At 46.3% G+C, this 20,514-nt stretch overlaps 1 protein-coding gene across 9 annotated transcripts in view; it reads right to left on the bottom strand.

Moving 5' to 3' along the window:
• Positions 1-2,897: 2,897 nt before the first annotated feature.
• Positions 2,898-20,514, bottom strand: part of GPRIN3 (GPRIN family member 3) — a 62,519-nt gene continuing 44,902 nt past the window's right edge. For 8 of the 9 annotated variants that reach the window (XM_080591865.1, XM_080591863.1, XM_080591864.1 and 5 more), the window contains one exon: positions 2,898-6,497. In XM_080591865.1, coding sequence (XP_080447991.1) covers positions 4,097-6,388 — 2,292 coding nt within the window. In that variant the 5' untranslated portion in view covers positions 6,389-6,497 and the 3' untranslated portion in view covers positions 2,898-4,096. Of the gene's footprint in view, positions 6,498-15,628; positions 17,942-20,514 lie in introns of those variants that run through there. The other variant, XR_013951188.1, reaches the window with a different exon arrangement.

Here is a 20,514-nt window from a genome sequence, read left to right as displayed (position 1 = left end):
CTCCAAACAATGCATTTTACAAGCTCTTATGCGACAGTAGTGGTAATAAACTGAGGCTGTTCACCTACTGGTATCACCAGCTAGTTTATCAGATCAGTTTTGTTGAATTGTATTTGGATATATCTATGCACACCAGCAAAATATACAGCCTTCAGAAATGTTCATTTTCCTAAAAAACATGGGTCACCAAGAACATGAAAAATGTGTGAGGTCAGAATGAACAAATGGGGACAACTGCAAAAATTTAGTAAAACAGTGGCTTTATGGACATAGGAATAGAAATATCCTCATGAAGAACCTATATCACCTACGTTTTGGTTTTCATTTGGTCCTTTCTTCCTCATTTTTCTCAGCAATTCTTTCCTATGCTTTCAAAGGGAGGTTTCCTACATCTGAAATAGGGAAGACAGGTATTTTCCTCCTTGTCTCCAGATCTTTCCTCACTTTTTATTTTTTATTTTTTTTTATTTTTTTCTGAGCCCACATGAAATCTGGGGCCATGCTGCAAACTGCCTGCAACAAGTCTCTCCTTCAATTCATATTGGAAACATTGAAATATAGATTTGCATTCCTATTAACTGTTCTGGTTTTGGTCCTGGCCACACCAATCTCCCCAGAAGATGCACTGACAGAGTTTCTCTGACAATAAGCTTGTTTCCACAATTTCTCATCTTCCACCAAACTGAATTTTGATTTTTTGAAGCTTCCAACACACCGAGTTACTTCAGCTGTCCGGGCTGCAACACAGTTCCTTTGTTTTTATTTTTCCTCGAACAGATTTACTCTTGGGAATGACAAAGTAACTTCTGTTTTGAGCCCTCTTTTTATTATCCCAAATTGATTTCCTGGGTTGTTAACCATTGAACCAACACTCTGTGGTGCTGACTCACAGGGCAGGGAAGAAGAAGAGGATGAAGGCACATGGATCACCTCCCCCTGTCCTCTGCCATACAGTAACTTCTATTTTTGACACTGATGAGAACAGTCTTTCTTGGCTGCTAAAGAACTATTCACACACATATTTGCTAATTGCTACCCAAAACATGTTTTCCTTCTGGTGAAACATGCATCATCCCTCCGAGGATTCACATAAATCGTCTAAACATTGTATGCACGAGAAAGCACAAATTTCCAGTGGAAAGCTAGCAGGTTGCCTACAGTCTGCACTAACAGGGCAAAGTGAAAAAATAAAATATTTCACATGAGGTGTGCTGGTGATTACTGACTCATTTTTTGTGTGTTTTTGGCACAATATTGCTTGGCTGTGAATGCACACCTGCAGGAGCTCTGTGCCCACAAGACCTTGTTGCTGACGTGTTGCAGGTTGTCTGTGCGTGAGTATTTTCACAGAACACAAAACCACAACACTCTGCTGAGCACCGTGGTGTATCCAGCTATGCCCATGCAGTTATTTAGATGCATCCAGTTGGTAATCTACCCACCAGTGTTTTGCTGTACATCAGTATTGGTGAAATTTCCCTGGAAGAAAGGTTGGTGGGAGTGGACCAGCTGGTGCAGACTTGCAGCTGGGAGCAGCTGCAGGGTACCTGGAGATCTCTGGTTCCTCGTGAAGAAGTGTTAATTGCAGTGCTCACTCATTGCTAAGTCCAGTTTGGCCTCCATAAAGCCATTCATACCCATATTGTAGAAACATTTAGGAGCGCTTGAGCTAAAGGATAAAGTTCATGGAAATTGCTGAGTGCATGATATCCATTTATTCTCCTCGGGAAGAATATGACAATCCATTTATATATTCAGACCAGACACATTTGTAAATGGACAATTCAGAGCAAGCTGGCAATGAGGAGGGCAGTGGAGGGAGGGATGAGAGCCAAGAGTCAAGGGACACGGTTTCACAGGAGGACAGGCTGGGCAGCAGCTAAAGAGGGAGCTGGCAGAAGGGAGGTGAAGGTGTAGGAAGGAGCTGCGCGAAGCCTTGGACCTGGACAGGAGACAGCAAACACCACAGAAAACTCTGGGAACCTCTTCATGGTTGACACAGACACAACGTGATAAGAGACACCGAACTTGTCAACTAACCTTACCTAATGATGCTGCCGATATTAATCCCACACAAAATTTCACAGGAAACTCACATCTCAGACACTGCTAGGAAGGTAATGGAAACAGCAGTACTAACAAAAAAAAAGACGGGAGACTTTCCTCCTAGTAGGCAGACATGGGAAGACACTATCTGATATGGTATTTCAGATTCACCAGTTCAGCATCAAGTGGCAGACAACTTGAAATAATGTACAGACATGGAATGAGGAGGTGCCATAAAACTCCAAATATATACCAGAGGAAAATTAGGAGTCAATTAGGAGTACCAAACATAGGGGTAACAACTTTCATTGAAGTAGGTTGAAATATTGTCCATTAAAGAAACCTTACAGTATTTTACCTCCTAACTGGGGAAAAAAATTGCCCTGAAACAGCTGCTTTGAAAGCTTGGCAGTCAATACACTCAAAAAGTCTGGCCTCCTAAATACAAGTGGACCACCTCACAGCTGCTTCATAGGAAAAGAAAAAAGAAAGGATATCCGTGTTTGTTTACACTGTGTTGTAAGATCTACAGAGGAAGTTGGGTGTGTGGTACTACAGACAGAAATAAATTATCATTATGATTTATGAAAAATCTTTAATGAAATAAAAGTAACTCCTATTTAACTTAGCACTCGGCAGGATTACAATATCCCAATCCCTGGTGCTTTGCAGGATTGAAAAATAAACTTTCTGTACACTGCAGGAGTTCCCCAGCCTACCATAAACACTAGTGGACAGAATGAAAAGCTAGTGAGAAACATTTCCCAGGTTGAAAAATGTTGTTAAGCTGAGAAATGTGACAAACGTACATTTGAGACATTATTGTATATCACACTTCTGGAGAAACAGTCACTAAGCTACCTTTTATTGGCAGATGCTACAACTTCTCTAACATTAGAAATACAGTAAAGATTGTCTCAAGATTTCAATACTTCTGTAAAGTAAATGTTTCAAGTTAACAATACAACTATTTATAATATAGAGAACATTTGGTAAAACAAGATATGCACAGGCTAAATAAATGGTATTAAGTTTATGAAAGGCAGTGAGAAAAGCACCAATATACTGAAGAAAAAAAAAAGGAGCAGGTTCAGATAAGGGCTTAAAAAGTCAGAGCAGTGTAACACAGTAGACATGTAGGCTCATGGACCTAGGTGCACAGCACAGCCTGCTCCTACATTAAAACATCACCGTGCATCTCTAGAGAGAGAAAAAAAACCCACACTACTTTAAAAAGTGTTTTACAGGAGCAGCATTCAGCACTTCTGGAGGCTGCTGAGAGCCTGGGCTGGTGTGCCACTGTGCCAGGAGACCTGGCTGCGTGTCCTCTCGTGGCTGGCCTCATCTGCAGGCGTTGCCTGCTTGCACACACCTTGCACACTCCTCCTCTCTCACCTCCCCTTCCAGCCATCAAAATCCCATTTACTCAACTTTTTCTCCCAAAGAGAGCTCTTCAGCCCTGATCCTCACTCTTTCCTTCATTCTCCATTTCAAGGGGAAAAGAACTGTCTCGCTCAGGCTCACCTAAAAACTGTGCACCACTGCATCAACCGTTCGTAACCTTTTTACAGACTTGCCTCAGTGTGGGTAACTTAAACATAAGGAAAGATGTCTCGCTTTACAGCTCGGTTAAACAGCTGTTTAACCTTAGTTTCACCTCATCCAGCTTCCCCCAGCCTATCCCTCTGCATAAGACCTTGTGATGAATACCAGTAATTTCCGACAATGATCCTGATAATCCCTCTGCTTCTTGCTTTATCAGAAGATGCTGTTCTCCCTGCCACAAGGTGGCAATGCATATTTGTGCTTTTGCTAAGTGCCTAGCTTCTCATCTGACAGTGGACGGGATGGGGGCACCATGTGGAAATACACCAGCTGTGGCAATGACGAAGGCATGACGGAGTGAGTGGCTACTCAGAAAACAAAGGGCAATAATTTCCACTGTTGCTGCACTGCAACCCCAATAACACAACTGAACAGCAGGACTTGAGACTCGAGGGGAAGGATTCTCACTACCACTGCGGATATCCACCCACCCCTGCGGACCACTTCAGTCTAACACAGATGACGGAGCAGGTCGGACACAGCAGTTGGGACGCCTAAAATTCTGCAGCATGGACTGGAATATGTTATGCTGCCTCCCTTTCAGTTTCTTATTTGAGGATGTGTCTGAGGAAATGGATTTCCGGTTCTGACTGTTCTGAGCCCGGATCAGTTTCTCGTGTTCCCGGATTTGTCTCTGTAAGTGGTTCTGGATAGCGATTCCCAAGGACTCGGGGTCGAGGGAAGCACCGTAGACCTCCCATGTCATGCCTTGCTCATCCCAGACAACATCTCTAACGTGCTTGGATTGCTTCACCTGCACCTTTGCCTCCATGGCAGAGGCGGGCTGCTTCTTGTTTTCCCCGCGGTTTGGCAAGGCCTGAACCGAAGAAGGAAGAGCTGCAGCATGAAGCTCACGCTTGGACTCCTTGGCTTGCTGGGGAGCTGCCGAAGCCTCCAGGAGAGGGGTGACATGTCCAGAGCTCCAGCTCGGAGCAGCCACTGCTCCCACCGGCAGAGCCTGCCTGCTGGCCGTCGGAGTCGGCCTCATCTCACCCTGGCGTCCGCTCTGCTCCTTCTCACCCACCTCCTCCGAGCAAGCCTTTCCGCTGATGGGCTCTCTGCTAGCATTTACCCCTCCCTGGGCATCAAGCACCATCAAGTTTTCTTCTTTTGGTTTTACCCCAGATTGAGGAATCGCCTCCACTTCGTTCGCACCCTTACATGGCACTGGTTTTTGCTCAGAGCTACCCAGGGCCTCATTCTGCTTGGTTTCACTCTGCACGTTACAGAGTGAAGGTAACTGGCTGCTTCCCATGTCATGCACAAGACACTGCACCTTGCTCTCAGTTCTGGCAGCAGCCGTGACATTTATTTCACTGGCAGCAGACCGTGCTGCGGGTTGATTACCGGGGCTGATGGCAAGCTGCTGGGCAGGCAGTGACTTTGACAGGGCCGCAGCATCTGTCGGCAGTGCAGGAGCATCCTCACTGCTGCTGGCTGGACCTGTCCCTTCGGTATTATCCACAGGTATACCTCGGGAGGTGACAGCTGCAGGGGAGAAGGGGATGGTGGGTTCTGCATTGTCTGCTGAGCCTGGGGACGCTGCGTCGGGTGGGACAGCAGGCAGCCCGACAGGCTGGCTTTGGGCTGTAGCAGCCACAGCCGTAACAACAGTCAATTTTGACACTGTACCAGGAGAGCATGGGGGCTTCTGCTGTGAGGAGCAGCTGTTAGCAGGTTCAGACTGGCTCAGCCCCCCACTGCCTTGGTAAATGATGTGCAGTTCTTCCTTCTCCTCTGGAGGAGGGTTCCCTTTTAAGAAGGCAGCGAGGATGCTGGGGCTGGTGGAAGCTGATTTATTCTCCACAGTAGCTACGGCCTGAACCTCGGCATCTCGCCACGTTCTGCTTGCTGCTTCCTGAGTTAAAGAGCTGCTCTCTGACTGAACCGTCATCGTACCTGTTTCTCTGAATTTGGAGAGCTGGGTCGGGCCCGAGCTCCCCGGCTCAGTGTCTGCATCACATACGGGATGTGTGCCCTCACAGCTGAGCTGGGCTGGGGCCGTGCTGCTCTGCGTCATCTCAGTCTGATCAGCAGGACACAGCTGCTCAGGACCTGCAGACCCGCTTTTTGCCACCACAGCCGCCTGTGGATCTTTCCCAGCGTTGGTGGCAGCATCCCTGTCCCTCACCGGAGAGGCGGGCTGGCAGGCAGCAGCGTCAGCTTCTGCTCCCCCCTCTTTTCCCTCTCTTTGCAGAAGGCTTGCCTGAGAGGTGAGACACGACTCGTTACCCCTGGCCGGGCTGCCCGGAGAGGAACATTGCAACACCTGGAGAGCTGGCTGCTCCTCAGTCCCCTGAGGTTTCAAGGCAGAGTCCTCCACCTGCGCCAGGGGGCTTGCTTTCGCCTGGCCACCCTGCACGAACTGCCGGGAGCTCTGGGGAGCTGGCATCATGTCTGGCCCGCACCCTGCCGCATCCACCGCTGGGGCTGGCCCTACTGCTGTCAGACACCCCTCCACAGCCTGGCTGGAGAGCCTGCGAAGAAGCACAGCTTGCTGGTTAGCATCCTCCTTGCAGCACGCCTCCTGCCTCTGGGTGCTGGTGCGCTTCAGGCTGCAGGTGCGAGCGGCTGCGGAGCCTGGCACGGAGCAGGGGAAGCCATTGCTGGCTCTCTCTTCAGCAGCAACTTTGGGCTGGTGTTTAGCAGGCAGTAGGTCCCCTGGGCGGTCCTTCTCCTCGGGAGGGGCAGCTAGGGAGAGCTCGGCGGGTCCCAGGGGATGTGGTACAGTCCCCATGGACTGCCTCAGGGATGCGGCTCACTGTCAGCTCCTCCTCGGAGGGCCCTCGCAGGGTGGTGGGTCCACCTGGGCAGGCTTTCAGCAACAGTTCTCCTGTATAGCTAATCTGTCAATGAAAGAAACACAGTGTAAGCTGTATTCAGTTTTAAGAATAAGAAGTACAAAATATATTTATTTTACGGCTTGGAGAGAAATACTTGCAGTTAAGGGGGAAAGTGAAGCACCCATTTCTGCTTAAAAATCACATAAAAGACACAGATTTCAGGAATGTCCCAATTCCAAGGTCTGGATGGAGAAGACGACACTAGGGACAAAACAATAACAGCTGCCCTGCCATGGATACATTAATGAAAACATAATGACATAACAAGAAGGAGTGTAAAACAAGAAATACGAAGAGAAAGCAGGAAGAACAGGAAGGGGAGCAGGCTGTGTCTGGAAGTTTGAGGGGAAAATACACAGCAACAAGAGGTCAGAAAATAAACCGATAAAACCCTGTGTCAAGTCACCTGTGGAAGGTGATTGAGCAGCTGCTGACTTGCCTGTTGTGCGTACACGAAAATAGGACATGATTCCCACGGGACTCCCCTGTGACACGAGTGATCCCACCACGTTGCTGCCCGCTGGTGTCCCCTTCCTCTCACGGAGAGCCCTTCCTTCCCTCCACCGCCAGCAAGGAAATGCCGACACGGGTCAGTTCAGCCTAACGTGCACGGAGTTTACCTCACTGGTAAAAGGAATATGGAGGAAAGACAACCTGCTGGATAGCACAGACGAACACCAAGAGAAGCTACTGTGCCTTGAAACTATGGAGCGATGCACGCACTTACAGCTTTCACATCTACGTTCTTTGAAATAACTGCAAAGAAGCCTGCTCGGTCAATAAACACAGGAACAGATGATCTTGAAATTAGTTTATGAAGAGGTGACATGAAACTGGAGGGGAAAAGATAGCTGCACCACCTGCACCACTGAACAGGAGGGGCCCAAAGCAGCAGTGAATGCCACAGCCAGCGAAACAGTGGGGAGGAATTTTAAGCAGGTGGAGCAGAGTTATCCAGGTTGAAACCTGGCCAGAACTGTAGAGAAACCGTGACTTCAAGCAGGAGGCGACCTCAAAACCCTGCTTCTTGACTGGGGTTTTCAAAAGGACTCGGCACTGCCCAGCTCAGGTCCTGCTAAAGGTCAACAGCTTGGTTTCTGTCAGTGCCAGAAGAGCGGCGGTGACCGGCGATTAAGTCCCACTCCACTCTTATTGCAGGCTACCTATGCTAGCTGAAAAGCTTCTTTTAAAAGCTTTCCGCAGCTCATGCTGTCAGCCAAACACCAGCGTGAGACTTGGGAGACACTCCTAACATTTAGCTTTATGTTAAGCAGAGGGATGGTGCTGGGAAAATCACCTTTGTGTCCATGTCTCTGCAGGCACACGGCGGAGATGCTGCTGGCAGGAGCTGTGATGTCCCAGACCCTCCCTACCCACTGGCAGTATCACTATTAGACCTCTCCCAAAAGGGTAGATCCCTACCCTTCTCTCTTTCAACCATAACGGCAGTGCTATAACTTTCTCAGTTTCTGTAAGATTCACCCTAAATTTCAGCACCTCAGGGTATGTAGAAAGAATGACAGGAGAAAAGTGCTCAATGAGAGGAAAATTGAAAAGAATACAGACAACCTATCTTTTTTTTCTAAGAAAAGGAAAACCCTGCAACTTATTACTTATTCATTAAACTTATGTCTTCCAGATATTAATAATTCATTATTTTTTATACTGTATCTTTGGGCTCTCTCCAACTACAGATACACAGAGCCTGCTGGGTTAAGTCAGCCCTGATAAGCTGTGATCCTGCCCCTGGAGGAAACTGAGCCACATTCTGTGGTCACAGCTGCGTATCACTCCAAAGAGGGTCTCCTCCAAGGCTAACGACGGCTGAGCTTTTTGAGATGCACTGAGTTTATAGAAACCAGATTGCAAATCTGCACAACTTTGTGGCCGCCTACAAGATGTTTGCTTCATTTTGTGCTCACTTTAATGCCAGTTAGCAGAGTCCTGAAGAGGAGAGCCATTCCAAGTTCCTGCTGTTGTACCATGACCGAACGTCTAATAACCGTGTGCAGAGGAGCAGATGGCTTTGGGCATCTGTTTTCTAAACTCTGGTACTCTCTTCTTTGCTTTTCCAAGTATCAATGCAAACTAAACTTGCATATACAATTGGGCAGGTCATTTTTAATAATGGAACAAAAACAAACCGAGATCTTAAGATGTGACATACTGCTTGGTGAAAGTTTCGGTACAAAAAAAAAGAAGGCAGAGCAAATCTGCTTGGCTCTTCACTATATGAAAACCTCTAAAAAAGCAGCACCCAAAATCCAGTGCTCTCGATGGAAACAGATTGCTTGTGTCATCACATGAAAATCCTACAGCAGCACTGATGCCAGCACAGGTCTGCGTGCTGGTAGTCAGAAGCAGCTGTGAAAGGCACTCTGAACAACGGAGCACTGTCCTTAACTCAAACCTGCTCAATGATGGAACAATTCCTCATTTTTCAACTAAGTAAATTAGTTCTGACCTGAACTCCCACATGAATCCCCACATCTGCTTAGTGTCTCTTCAGCGGTGTCACTAGAAAGTGTGTTCAAGAAAGTTTATTTTTGAAGCCTACATTTAGATGCCACAAGTGCTAATTAAAAGTGATTCTGCTACTTAGCCCTAAACATGTCATGCCAAGAGGGGAAATTCTGCCCCAATAAACCCATGCAGCCCTATTCTGAGATATGGGATAACAGAGCATAACCCAGACATTGTACTTGACCCCTAAACACAGGGTGGGGGGCCAGGTCATTCCCCTGCATGGGACCAGCTTGAAAATGCATTAGTTTATGAGAATATATATATATATATATATATATATACATATTTAAATACTTCTTTGTTGCCACAGTCATGGGAACTTATTGCTAGACTCTTCATTAAGATAGTCCGATAACAGGAGCCAATGGCACCGTAGTAGTCTAAATAAATGTGGTAATTTTTGACAATGCTTTCTCAAAAATTAATAAAAATCAGAACGTAAGTCTAATGCAAGAGAAAAGCCGCAAAATCAGCTAATTAAAGTATCGGAAAGGCATTTTTATTATTCCTAGGAGTGAAGAACAATGCCGAGACCTGTGGGCACAGTGTACACACACTACTCAACTGTCAAGTCAGTAAGGATTCAAACCAACAAGCAACACTGACTGCAAGCAAATATCTGGAAGAAAAAAGAAATACAAAACTCGGTGGCCAGCCAAAACACGTCAAAACAAATTAAGATCGCCGGTGAACGTTGCAAGTGTTGTATGCCTGACCTGGAGCAATCATCCCAAATTTTCTTTCATAAGGAGGCAAAATTAATATCTCCCCAAAGGTCAAAATCATTCTTTTAATAATAACAGATTTTTGACAAGAATACAACTCTCCTACATCGTAATCATTCAGACCACAATTTTCTGCCTGTGTCAATCTTATCTCAATGTAGAATTTTTCTGGACCTTTGCAACAAGTTTTTAATTTAACAGTGTCTATGTTCAGCTTGTATGGCCTGGCAGGGTCCCTGCATGGCCAGAAGACCTTCACACACTTGTGTCACTGTCCTGGTTCCAGTTAGGACAGAGTTAAGTAGCTCATAGTAGCTGGTAGGGTGCTATGTTTTGGATTAGGATGAGAAGAGCGCTGATAACATGCTGATGTTTTAATTGTTGCAGAGCAGTGTTTACACCAGGCCAAGGACTTTTCGGCTTCTTGCTCTGTCCTGCCAGCGAGCAGGCTGGGGGTGCAGCAGGAGCTGGGAGGGGACAGACCCAGGACAGCTGACCCAAACTGGCCAAAGGGGTATTCCATACCATCTGACGTCATGCTAAACAATATATAGGGGTGGCTGGCCGGGGTGGGGGGGCCGGCTGCTCGGGAATAGGCTGGGCATCGGTCAGCGGGTGGTGAGCAATTGCATTGTGCATCACTTGTTTTCTTACACATTATTATTGTTAATACTATTACCATTATCACTATTATTATTATTATTGTTATTATTATTTTCCTGTCTTAATAAACTGTCTTTATCTCAACTCACCGGCTTCACTTTCCCGTTTCTCTCCCCCCATCCCAGAGAGGGAGGGGGGAGGGTGAGCGAACGGCTGTGTGGTGTTTAGCTGCCAGCCGGGTTAAACCACAACAGTCTTTTTGGCGCCCAACGTGGGGCCCGAAGGGTTGAGATATCGACAAATCTGACCAGAGTGTGTTAAACTAAAATTGGTATAAGTATTGGACCACCATGGAGAAGGGAATTCAGTACCTGAGGGAATTGGCCGTACGGGAAGTAATTTATAAGGACCTAGATGACGCACAAACATCCACAGATCCAGATGCAGTCCAGTGTACACCACCCATGTGGCGGAAGTTTGTACGGAGTGCCCCATCATCATATGCCAACTCATTGGCAATACTAACCTGGAAAACGGAGGAGAATCCCACAGTGAATGAAGTGACTAAAATACTCCGGCAGTACGAAGGAAATCTCTCCTCTTCCCTAAAGGCCTGTGTCTCAGCTGTGGAGAAACTCTCTGAAGAGGTCCACCAACTTAAAGAGAATTTATCTTCCCCTCCACCTGAACGAACCAGTGTCCACCAGCTAAAAGAGAATGCTTTAGAGAAACTTTCTGAAAAGATCCACCAACTTGAAGAAAGATTATCTTCCCCTTCACCTGAACGAACCAGTGTCCACCAGCTAAAAGAGAACGCTTTGGAGAAACTTTCTGAAAAGATCCACCAACTTGAAGAAAGATTATCTTCCCCTTCACCTGAACGAACCAGTGTCCACCAGCTAAAAGAGAATGCTTTGGAGAAACTTTCTGAAAAGATCCACCAACTTGAAGAAAGATTATCTTCCCCTTCACCTGAACGAACTAGTGTTCACCAGCTAAAAGAGAATACCTTGGAGAAACTTTCTGAAGAGATCCACCAACTTAAAGAGAGTTTATTTTCCTCCCCACCTGTACAAACCAGTGTCTCAGCTATTAGGGGTAAACGTTCATCTATGCAAGGAAGACAATATGGTGGGCACACACACCGCGCCACCCTGTGGTTTTACTTACGTGACCATGGAGAGGACATGAGAAAATGGGATGGAAAATCTACTGCGACCCTAGAGGCACGGGTACGTGAATTGCAAAGGAAAACAATTGGGAAAAAGGAGTTCTCTGAAAGGTTTGCTGCTCCAACTTCCAGCAGGCAGTCCTTTAAACACAGAAATGAAGATTCTGACCAGGACTAGAGGGGCCCTGCCTCCAGCCAGGGGGAGGAAAGGGACAATCGAGTTTATTGGACTGTGTGGATTCGATGGCCTGGCACGTCAGACGCACAGAAGTATAAGGCTTTGGTAGACACCGGTGCACAATGTACTCTAATGCCATCAAGCTATAAAGGGCCAGAGCCCATCTGTATTTATGGTGTGACGGGGGGATCCCAGCAGTTAACTGTATTGGAGGCTGAAGTGAGTCTAACCGGTAATGAGTGGCAAAAGCACCGTATTGTGACTGGCCCAGATGCTCCGTGCATCCTTGGCATAGACTATCTTAGAAGAGGATATTTCAAGGACCCAAAAGGGTTCCGCTGGGCTTTTGGCATAGCTGCTTTGGAGACAGAGGACATTAAACAGTTGTCTACCTTGCCTGGTCTCTCAGAGGACCCTTCTGTTGTGGGGTTGCTGAGGGTTGAAGAACAGCAAGTGCCGATCGCTACCACAACTGTGCACCGGCGGCAATATCGCACCAACCGAGACTCCCTGAGTCCCATCCATAAGCTAATTCGTCAACTGGAGAGCCAAGGAGTGATCAGCAAGACTCATTCACCTTTTAATAGTCCCATATGGCCAGTGCGAAAGTCTAATGGTGAGTGGAGACTAACAGTGGACTATCGTGGCCTGAACGAAGTCACGCCACCACTGAGTGCTGCAGTGCCGGACATGCTAGAACTCCAGTATGAACTGGAATCAAAGGCAGCCAAGTGGTATGCCACAACTGATATCGCTAATGCATTTTTCTCCATCCCTCTAGCAGCACAGTGCAGGCCACAGTTTGCTTTCACTTGGAGGGGAGTCCAATATACTTGGAATCGGCTGCCCCAGGGGTGGAAACACAGCCCTACCATTTGCCATGGACTGATCCAGTCTGCGCTGGAGCAGGGGGAAGCTCCTGAACACCTGCAGTACATCGATGACATCATTGTGTGGGGTGACACTGCAGAAGAAGTTTTCGAGAAAGGGAAGAAAATAGTCCAAATCCTTCTGAAGGCCGGTTTTGCCATAAAACAGAATAAAGTTAAAGGACCTGCACGAGAGATCCAGTTTTTAGGAATAAAATGGCAAGATGGACGCCGTCAAATCCCAATGGATGTGATCAACAAAATAACAGCTATGTCTCCACCAACTAGCAAAAAAGAAACACAAACTTTCCTAGGTGTCGTGGGGTTTTGGAGAATGCATATTCCAAATTACAGTCTGATTGTAAACCCGCTCTACCAAGTAACCCGTAAGAAGAATGCTTTTGAATGGGGCCCTGAGCAACGACAAGCCTTTGAACAAATTAAGCAGGAAATAGTTCATGCAGTAGCCCTCGGGCCAGTCCGAACAGGACCAGATGTAAAGAATGTGCTCTACACCGCAGCCGGAGAGAATGGTCCCACCTGGAGCCTCTGGCAGAAAGAACCTGGGGAAACTCGAGGTCGACCCCTGGGGTTTTGGAGTCGGGGATACAGAGGATCTGAAGCCCGCTATACTCCAACTGAAAAGGAGATATTGGCAGCATATGAAGGAGTTCGATCTGCTTCGGAAGTGGTCGGTACTGAAGCGCAGCTCCTCCTGGCACCCCGACTGCCGGTACTAGGCTGGATGTTCAAAGGAAGGGTCCCCTCTACGCATCATGCAACTGATGCTACATGGAGCAAGTGGGTTGCACTGATTACTCAGCGGGCTCGAATAGGAAACCCCAGTCGCCCAGGAATCTTGGAGGTGATTATGGACTGGCCAGAAGGCAAATACTTTGGGATATCACCAGAGGAGGAGGTGGTTCGTGCTGAAGAAGCCCCCCTGTACAACAAGCTACCGGAAAATGAGAAGAAATATGCCTTGTTCACTGACGGGTCCTGTCGTATTGTGGGAAAGCATCGGAGATGGAAAGCTGCTGTATGGAGTCCTACACGACGAGTTGCAGAAGCTGCTGAGGGAGAAGGTGAATCGAGTCAGTTTGCAGAAGTAAAAGCCATTCAGCTGGCTTTAGATATTGCTGAACGAGAAAAGTGGCCAGTTCTCTATCTCTATACTGATTCATGGATGGTAGCAAATGCCCTGTGGGGGTGGTTACAGCAATGGAAGCAGAACAACTGGCAGCGCAGGGGCAAGCCCATCTGGGCTGCGGCATTGTGGCAAGATATTGCTGCCCGGGTAGAGAACCTGGTTGTAAAGGTACGCCATGTAGATGCTCATGTGCCCAAGAATCGGGCTACTGAAGAACACCAAAACAACCAGCAGGTGGATCAGGCTGCTAAGATTGAAGTGGCTCAGGTGGACCTGGACTGGCAACATAAAGGTGAATTATTTATAGCCCGATGGGCCCATGACACCTCAGGCCATCAAGGTAGAGATGCAACCTACAGATGGGCTCGTGATCGAGGGGTGGACCTGACCATGGACACTATAGCACAGGTTATTCATGACTGTGAAACATGTGCTGCAATCAAGCAAGCCAAACGGTCAAAACCTCTTTGGTATGGAGGACGATGGCTGAAATATAAATATGGAGAGGCCTGGCAGATTGATTACATCACACTCCCTCAAACCCGCAACGGCAAGCGCCACGTACTTACAATGGTGGAAGCAACCACCGGATGGCTGGAAACATATCCTGTGCCCCATGCCACCGCCCGGAACACTATCCTGGGCCTTGAAAAGCAAGTCTTATGGCGACATGGCACCCCAGAGAGAATTGAGTCAGACAACGGGACTCATTTCCGAAACAACCTTATAGACACTTGGGCCAAAGAACATGGTATTGAGTGGGTGTATCACATCCCCTATCATGCACCAGCCTCTGGAAAAGTTGAACGATACAATGGACTGTTGAAGACTACACTGAAAGCAATGGGTGCTGGGACATTCAAAAATTGGGATACACATTTGGCAAAGGCCACCTGGTTAGTCAATACCAGGGGATCTGCCAACCGAGCTGGACCTGCCCAATCAAACCTGTTACGCACTGTAGAAGGGGATAAAGTTCCTGTAGTGCACGTAAGAAACATGCTGGGTAAAACAGTCTGGGCTACTCCTGCCTCAGGAAAAGGCAAACCCATTCGTGGAATTGCTTTTGCTCAGGGACCTGGATGCACTTGGTGGGTAATGCAAAAGAATGGGGAGGTCCGGTGTGTACCTCAAGGGGATTTGATACTGGGTGAGAATAGCCCATGAGTTGAATTGTAGTATGTTAATTATTATATAATAATGTATGTCATCACTACCATGATTGCTATATATCATAGATGAAAATGGTGATTAATTAGAATGTATTGGACAGAGTGTAACCTGAGCATGACATAAATGGTATGGAATAAGGGGTGGATATCTGTCCTGGTTCCAGTTAGGACAGAGTTAAGTAGCTCATAGTAGCTGGTAGGGTGCTATGTTTTGGATTAGGATGAGAAGAGCGCTGATAACATGCTGATGTTTTAATTGTTGCAGAGCAGTGTTTACACCAGGCCAAGGACTTTTCGGCTTCTTGCTCTGTCCTGCCAGCGAGCAGGCTGGGGGTGCAGCAGGAGCTGGGAGGGGACAGACCCAGGACAGCTGACCCAAACTGGCCAAAGGGGTATTCCATACCATCTGACGTCATGCTAAACAATATATAGGGGTGGCTGGCCGGGGTGGGGGGGCCGGCTGCTCGGGAATAGGCTGGGCATCGGTCAGCGGGTGGTGAGCAATTGCATTGTGCATCACTTGTTTTCTTACACATTATTATTGTTAATACTATTACCATTATCACTATTATTATTATTATTGTTATTATTATTTTCCTGTCTTAATAAACTGTCTTTATCTCAACTCACCGGCTTCACTTTCCCGTTTCTCTCCCCCCATCCCAGAGAGGGAGGGGGGAGGGTGAGCGAACGGCTGTGTGGTGTTTAGCTGCCAGCCGGGTTAAACCACAACAGTCACTGAGCATGTTTTCTTTATGTGCTTAAAGAGAAACACATAAGCGAGAAAACGAAAAACCCTAAGAAGTTTCCAGGCAACTTAATGTTATTAACCTCAAGCTACAATGAGAAGAAACTCCTATTTATTTTGGTAACACCTTCCCCAATAGAACAGTATTACAAATTTCCCTCTCACTGCTTACTGGAACGTCAACAAAACCAGAATGTCTGCAATTTACTAAAAACAAAAACAAACAAACAAACAAAAACAGAAAACAAACCAACCAACCCCCCTCCAAAAACAAACAAACAAACAAACAAAAAACAAACAAAAAACAATCAAAAAAGAAATTTCTAGGAAATTCCAGCATAAGATTCTGACTACCATTTCCTCTGGAAAAATTGTGAAAATCTGCAAAAGCGCACAAAAGACTACCAGCATCTCCAACTACCCTTAATTTTAAAAATAGTTTAGAGATAAATAATGAAAAACAAATAAAATCCAGCTCCCAAACAAATCAAGTGCCCACTCCCTAATCTAGGTTCTCATCAGCTTTCCAGTCATTGAGACCTACATTCTTTGAGCCCTTTGTTTGGCCTTGTCTCTATAAACGAAAGAACTAAATATTTATTCTTAAAATTTCTAATCTTGTCCTATGGTTTCTCAAATTATTATGAAAATCATCGTAGAACTGCACAGGTTAATGCTGCAGATGAACACCTGCTAAAGTGGGAATTCAGCCTCCCTTCTTGTCTCCTAATCTGAGAAAAAAAACAAATGGAACACTGACTCATATTAGACCACTGAACAGATAGATCACGAAGCACATTTCTTTAAATTTTATATATACACAGGCACATGCATCCTTCCAATTTTGCATTTTTATTTCTTTTTTTTTTTTCCATTTTTTCTAGCTCTTTATTCTGTTCTCTGTAAAACGTTGTGGCTTTTTCATTTTAGTGTCAAAGGGTCTTAGCTATTCCATTCATGAAAAATTTGCTTAATGGGTTATTTCCTCCTAATCATCTGTAAAAGATAAAAATGCCTTTTAATATTCATTAAAATACAAAAGAGATGGCCCAAAGAGGTAAGATACAAGATATAACCAGCTTCCATCTCTCAGCGTGCTTTGGGATGCTGAAAGGAGACAGGACCTTACATGGGGATGCAAGAGGGGATGCACACAGACACCTTGTGTACATGTGGTTCCCAAAAAAGGTAGGGTTGGGATTTCAAGGAGAGGGTGCATAACTCCCATTTTGCAGTCTTTTGTCCAAAACACAAAGGCAAATGGTCAGAAAGTAAGAACTGAAGTCCCACTTCCCTTTCTGCAGCTGGGGACAACACCTGGTATTGCAGGTGGTGCAAGAGCATCACTCTTTCTGTGACCTCATTTGTGGAAAGATTATCGCACTCCCACCACCACCACAAGTGTGTCACACCCAGCACAAGGCTATTTATTGTCTGTTGCGCTTGCTGTTGTATGAAGGTCACACCAAGCCAGCTCAGAGCGTTGTTTGTCTCTATTACATCTGCCTTGAGGACAGAAACTGGGCAAGATGTGATAGTGGCATGTATCACACTTGCACATTCGCTATTCTGTTCCCCTAAAAGGCTGACTGCTAAGTTGCACACCTCTAGAAGGAGGGAAGACAGCTCAGCCTGGCGGGCCATGGAGCAAATGATGGAAAAAGCTGAGAAGGAGCTAGACATGGAAGCCCCTTCAGATGCCCCACAGGGAGCATCCAGCCGGGCACCAAGTGCAACAGGAAGGATGTCCCAGGCACCAGAGATGATAAGGAAGGGCCTCTTGCAACTCAGAAGCCTTTGGTCTGGCTGCACAGACTCTTATCTTGCCTATTTATTTTTCTTTTTCTCCATATTAAAAATTACATTTCTAATTCACGAGTTCCTAATTCTAAGTGTCTGGGGTTTTATTCTGAAAGGTTTTCAGTCTCAATCTTGTTGGGGGCAGGGAAGTTTGCTTTAGAAAAACTCCACAACCACTTGAAAGCTCTGGCCAGACTCAAGTCCTGACACACAAACATACCCTGATCTTCTTCTGCTCACCCAGTTCCTGACGATCAGGAGGGTAAGGATTTTCTAAACCGAATGACACACTTTAATCACTATTGGAAATTAATGCACATTTGTTCATTAAACCTCAACATTACCAACAAAACCACATGAACAGCCCCGGGGAAAAAACAGCTCCTGCCAGGGCTCTCCCAGAGCAGACTGGCCTCTTCACAAAGCCTCAAGCACTCTTCCTCCTGGGCACAAGGTATGAGCACCTGCAGCACCTAGTGGGTCTGGCAGCACAGGTGCCAAGACACTATGATGAAAAGTGGAAAAAACAGAGGAAAAATGGGATATGAATCCAAAGAAAAGACAGAGAAAGTACTGAAGAAAAGCATCAGGCTCTGCTTGTGCTTGCTTTGTGATGGTAATAAACACAGGAAAACTAGGTGAAAAATTAAGGTGAGGATGTGGTTAAATACCACTGCCATTTTTTTTATTTTTTATTTTTTTCCGGAAAGAGATGGCTGCCAATCAGCCCAACAGCCACTAGAAGTTTAGCCAAGGGAGACTTTATACACACTAAAGAAATACATTTTTCTGGTTGTTGACTCCTCTCATCTTGCATCTCCGGGCCAGGTGTTGGCTTTAACTTTGCACAGTGTGGAGCATGGGAGCTCTGCTTCAGAAGAGCAAAGCCCAGCTTAACCTGTTGCCCACAACCTACAAACGAGGACACGGGTTAAGTGAGTCCCACCAGATGGAGTGGTGGTCTCTAGACCTAGCCCAAAGCAAGGCAGACTGCTTTGCATCTTTCTTCATTTAAAATAAAATATTTTTTCACTGCAGCATGCAGATACCATTGCCAGATTTTGTTGTTTGTCCCTGTACTCTCTAAACTCTTGCTGAACTCCTGGTGGTCCAGAAAGTGCTGTGTCCAGATGGCTGCAGAAGAGGCTAATGGAGACTGGACTTCTCTTAAGTACTCTCTAGTACTTAGCAGTGAGTACAAAGGATTGCCCATCTATAATTTTAATTCTGCAGTGTTTATCCTAGTTTAGAAGCAAGCATCAGTCACAGCAGCCTTAGCATGACCTCCAAATTGTCAGAGAATATGGTACTGTAAACTTGCTCAGACTTCACTCCTGTTTTCACTTTGCTTGTAATCTCTGTCAGTCAAAAATCGTATTGGAAGAGATGCAAGTTTAGGTTTCTTTACCCTGATACAGCTACAGTGACCTTCCCTCAAAGGCACCCCAGCACTGAACTGCAAGGCTGGGCTGGCTGCTCTGAAGAGGACACTTTCTCCAGCCACCTTTCTCCAGCCACAGCCAAAGGCTGGTACACACCACGGTGGTGCCGAGAGAACATCTTGTTTTCATGGGAATAACGCCGAAGTGGCTACAGATTTATGGGGACACCACAATTTTGCAGAACTCTGTCAAGTTTTCAGAAGGAAAGGGTTGCTTTGCATTCAAACACTTCAGTTCAAAACAATATTTATAAATATTAAAAAATACAGCCTTGAGTAGTGTACTGGGAATCAGCACTTGGAAAGGATTTTGAATGTCCTGATTTAAATTAAGGATTTTGGTGTCTTCTGTGGCTCTTGAAGTTTTGAGTCCTTCAAAGTCCGCCTCCTTCTCATGGATTAAAAGCCTTTTCTTGGGGAGGCTGCGCCACTCACACTATCACAGGCCTCCAGGAACTCCCAAAACAGCCCCACAAAGGGTGAGTCCAGCAGGACGGACCAGCAGGAGGGCTGGGTGCCAGCTGCCTTTCCAGGAAAGCAGTCCTCTTCTGCCCCATCCTGAGCTCATCTTCCACAAGTGCCACCCCATGTCCTCCTCCCCCTCCACCCCGTCCCCTCTCTGCCCCACTGCCTGTCCTGCCTCCGTACCCCCTGTATATACCCTGACATAAAATTCCCCCGATGAAAAACAGTCTCGCTACAGAGTACCGCCAAGAGCCTGGCAGCCTTTCTCCTCCAAGGTGAAAAGGAAGGAGAAATGGCTCTGTGAAAACAGCCAAACCAAACAGCAGCGACCCTAGCTGGCAGCCAGCTCTAACAGTTACATAAGGCATGGCTGTGATCCCAGCTCATAACCTGGGTCACTCAAGAGGGGACACGACGTGTTGACAAAAGCCACAGGGCTATATGCTTTTGTTGTTGTTGTTGTTATTTTTTTAATGGCATGTTGTTATGTTTAACCTCATTATTTATCAGAGCATTTTTAAAGTTTTAGTGCCTGATGCTGGAGGTGACTTTTAAGGAAGTTGCTGCCTGACTTCAAGGGTAAGCCTTATTTCAAGAGGAACGTGTGCCTGCACGCTCCTGACGCACACACATGTGGAAGGAAACCAGAAGTCTGCTGTCCACATCAGGTAGGTGACTCCATTTCACATAGCTCATGTCACATTAGGTTTCTTCAGCTTATTATTGAATAACAAGACAGCGGTGTTTGAAGGTTACCAGGAGGTTTGTATGAACCCTCCAAGCACCACTTCCACCTTTGATGTGGAAAGCAAGAACACTGCCCGTCATACAAGGGGGAATTTCAGTCCTTACATATCCTGCTATCTTTTTCTGCCTGGTAAAACTACAGTGAAACCTAACCCCTCATTAATGCATTTCATACAACTGAATGCCTTTGAACATCGACCGCTGACAAACAAAAGCAATGTTTTTTGAGAGAGCAGTTTAACAATAGCTAACGACAAATATCCTTTTCCTACACAATAATGCCAATGTGACTTCATTTTAAAGCAGAAAAATCATCTTCAGAGATGAAAGCATAGTGCTGGCTTAGTGCCCATACAATTCTTGCTTTCTCTGCTAAGAGTCCCAGTCAGCTAGTGACAGCTGTGATGGTGCAGTTTACACGGACA

Source organism: Anser brachyrhynchus (assembly GCF_964034855.1).
Source record: "Anser brachyrhynchus genome assembly, chromosome: 4".
Lineage (NCBI taxonomy): Eukaryota > Metazoa > Chordata > Aves > Anseriformes > Anatidae > Anser > Anser brachyrhynchus.
The sequence above is the reverse complement of the archived record's forward strand: the minus strand, read 5'-3'. Positions and strand labels throughout refer to the sequence as shown.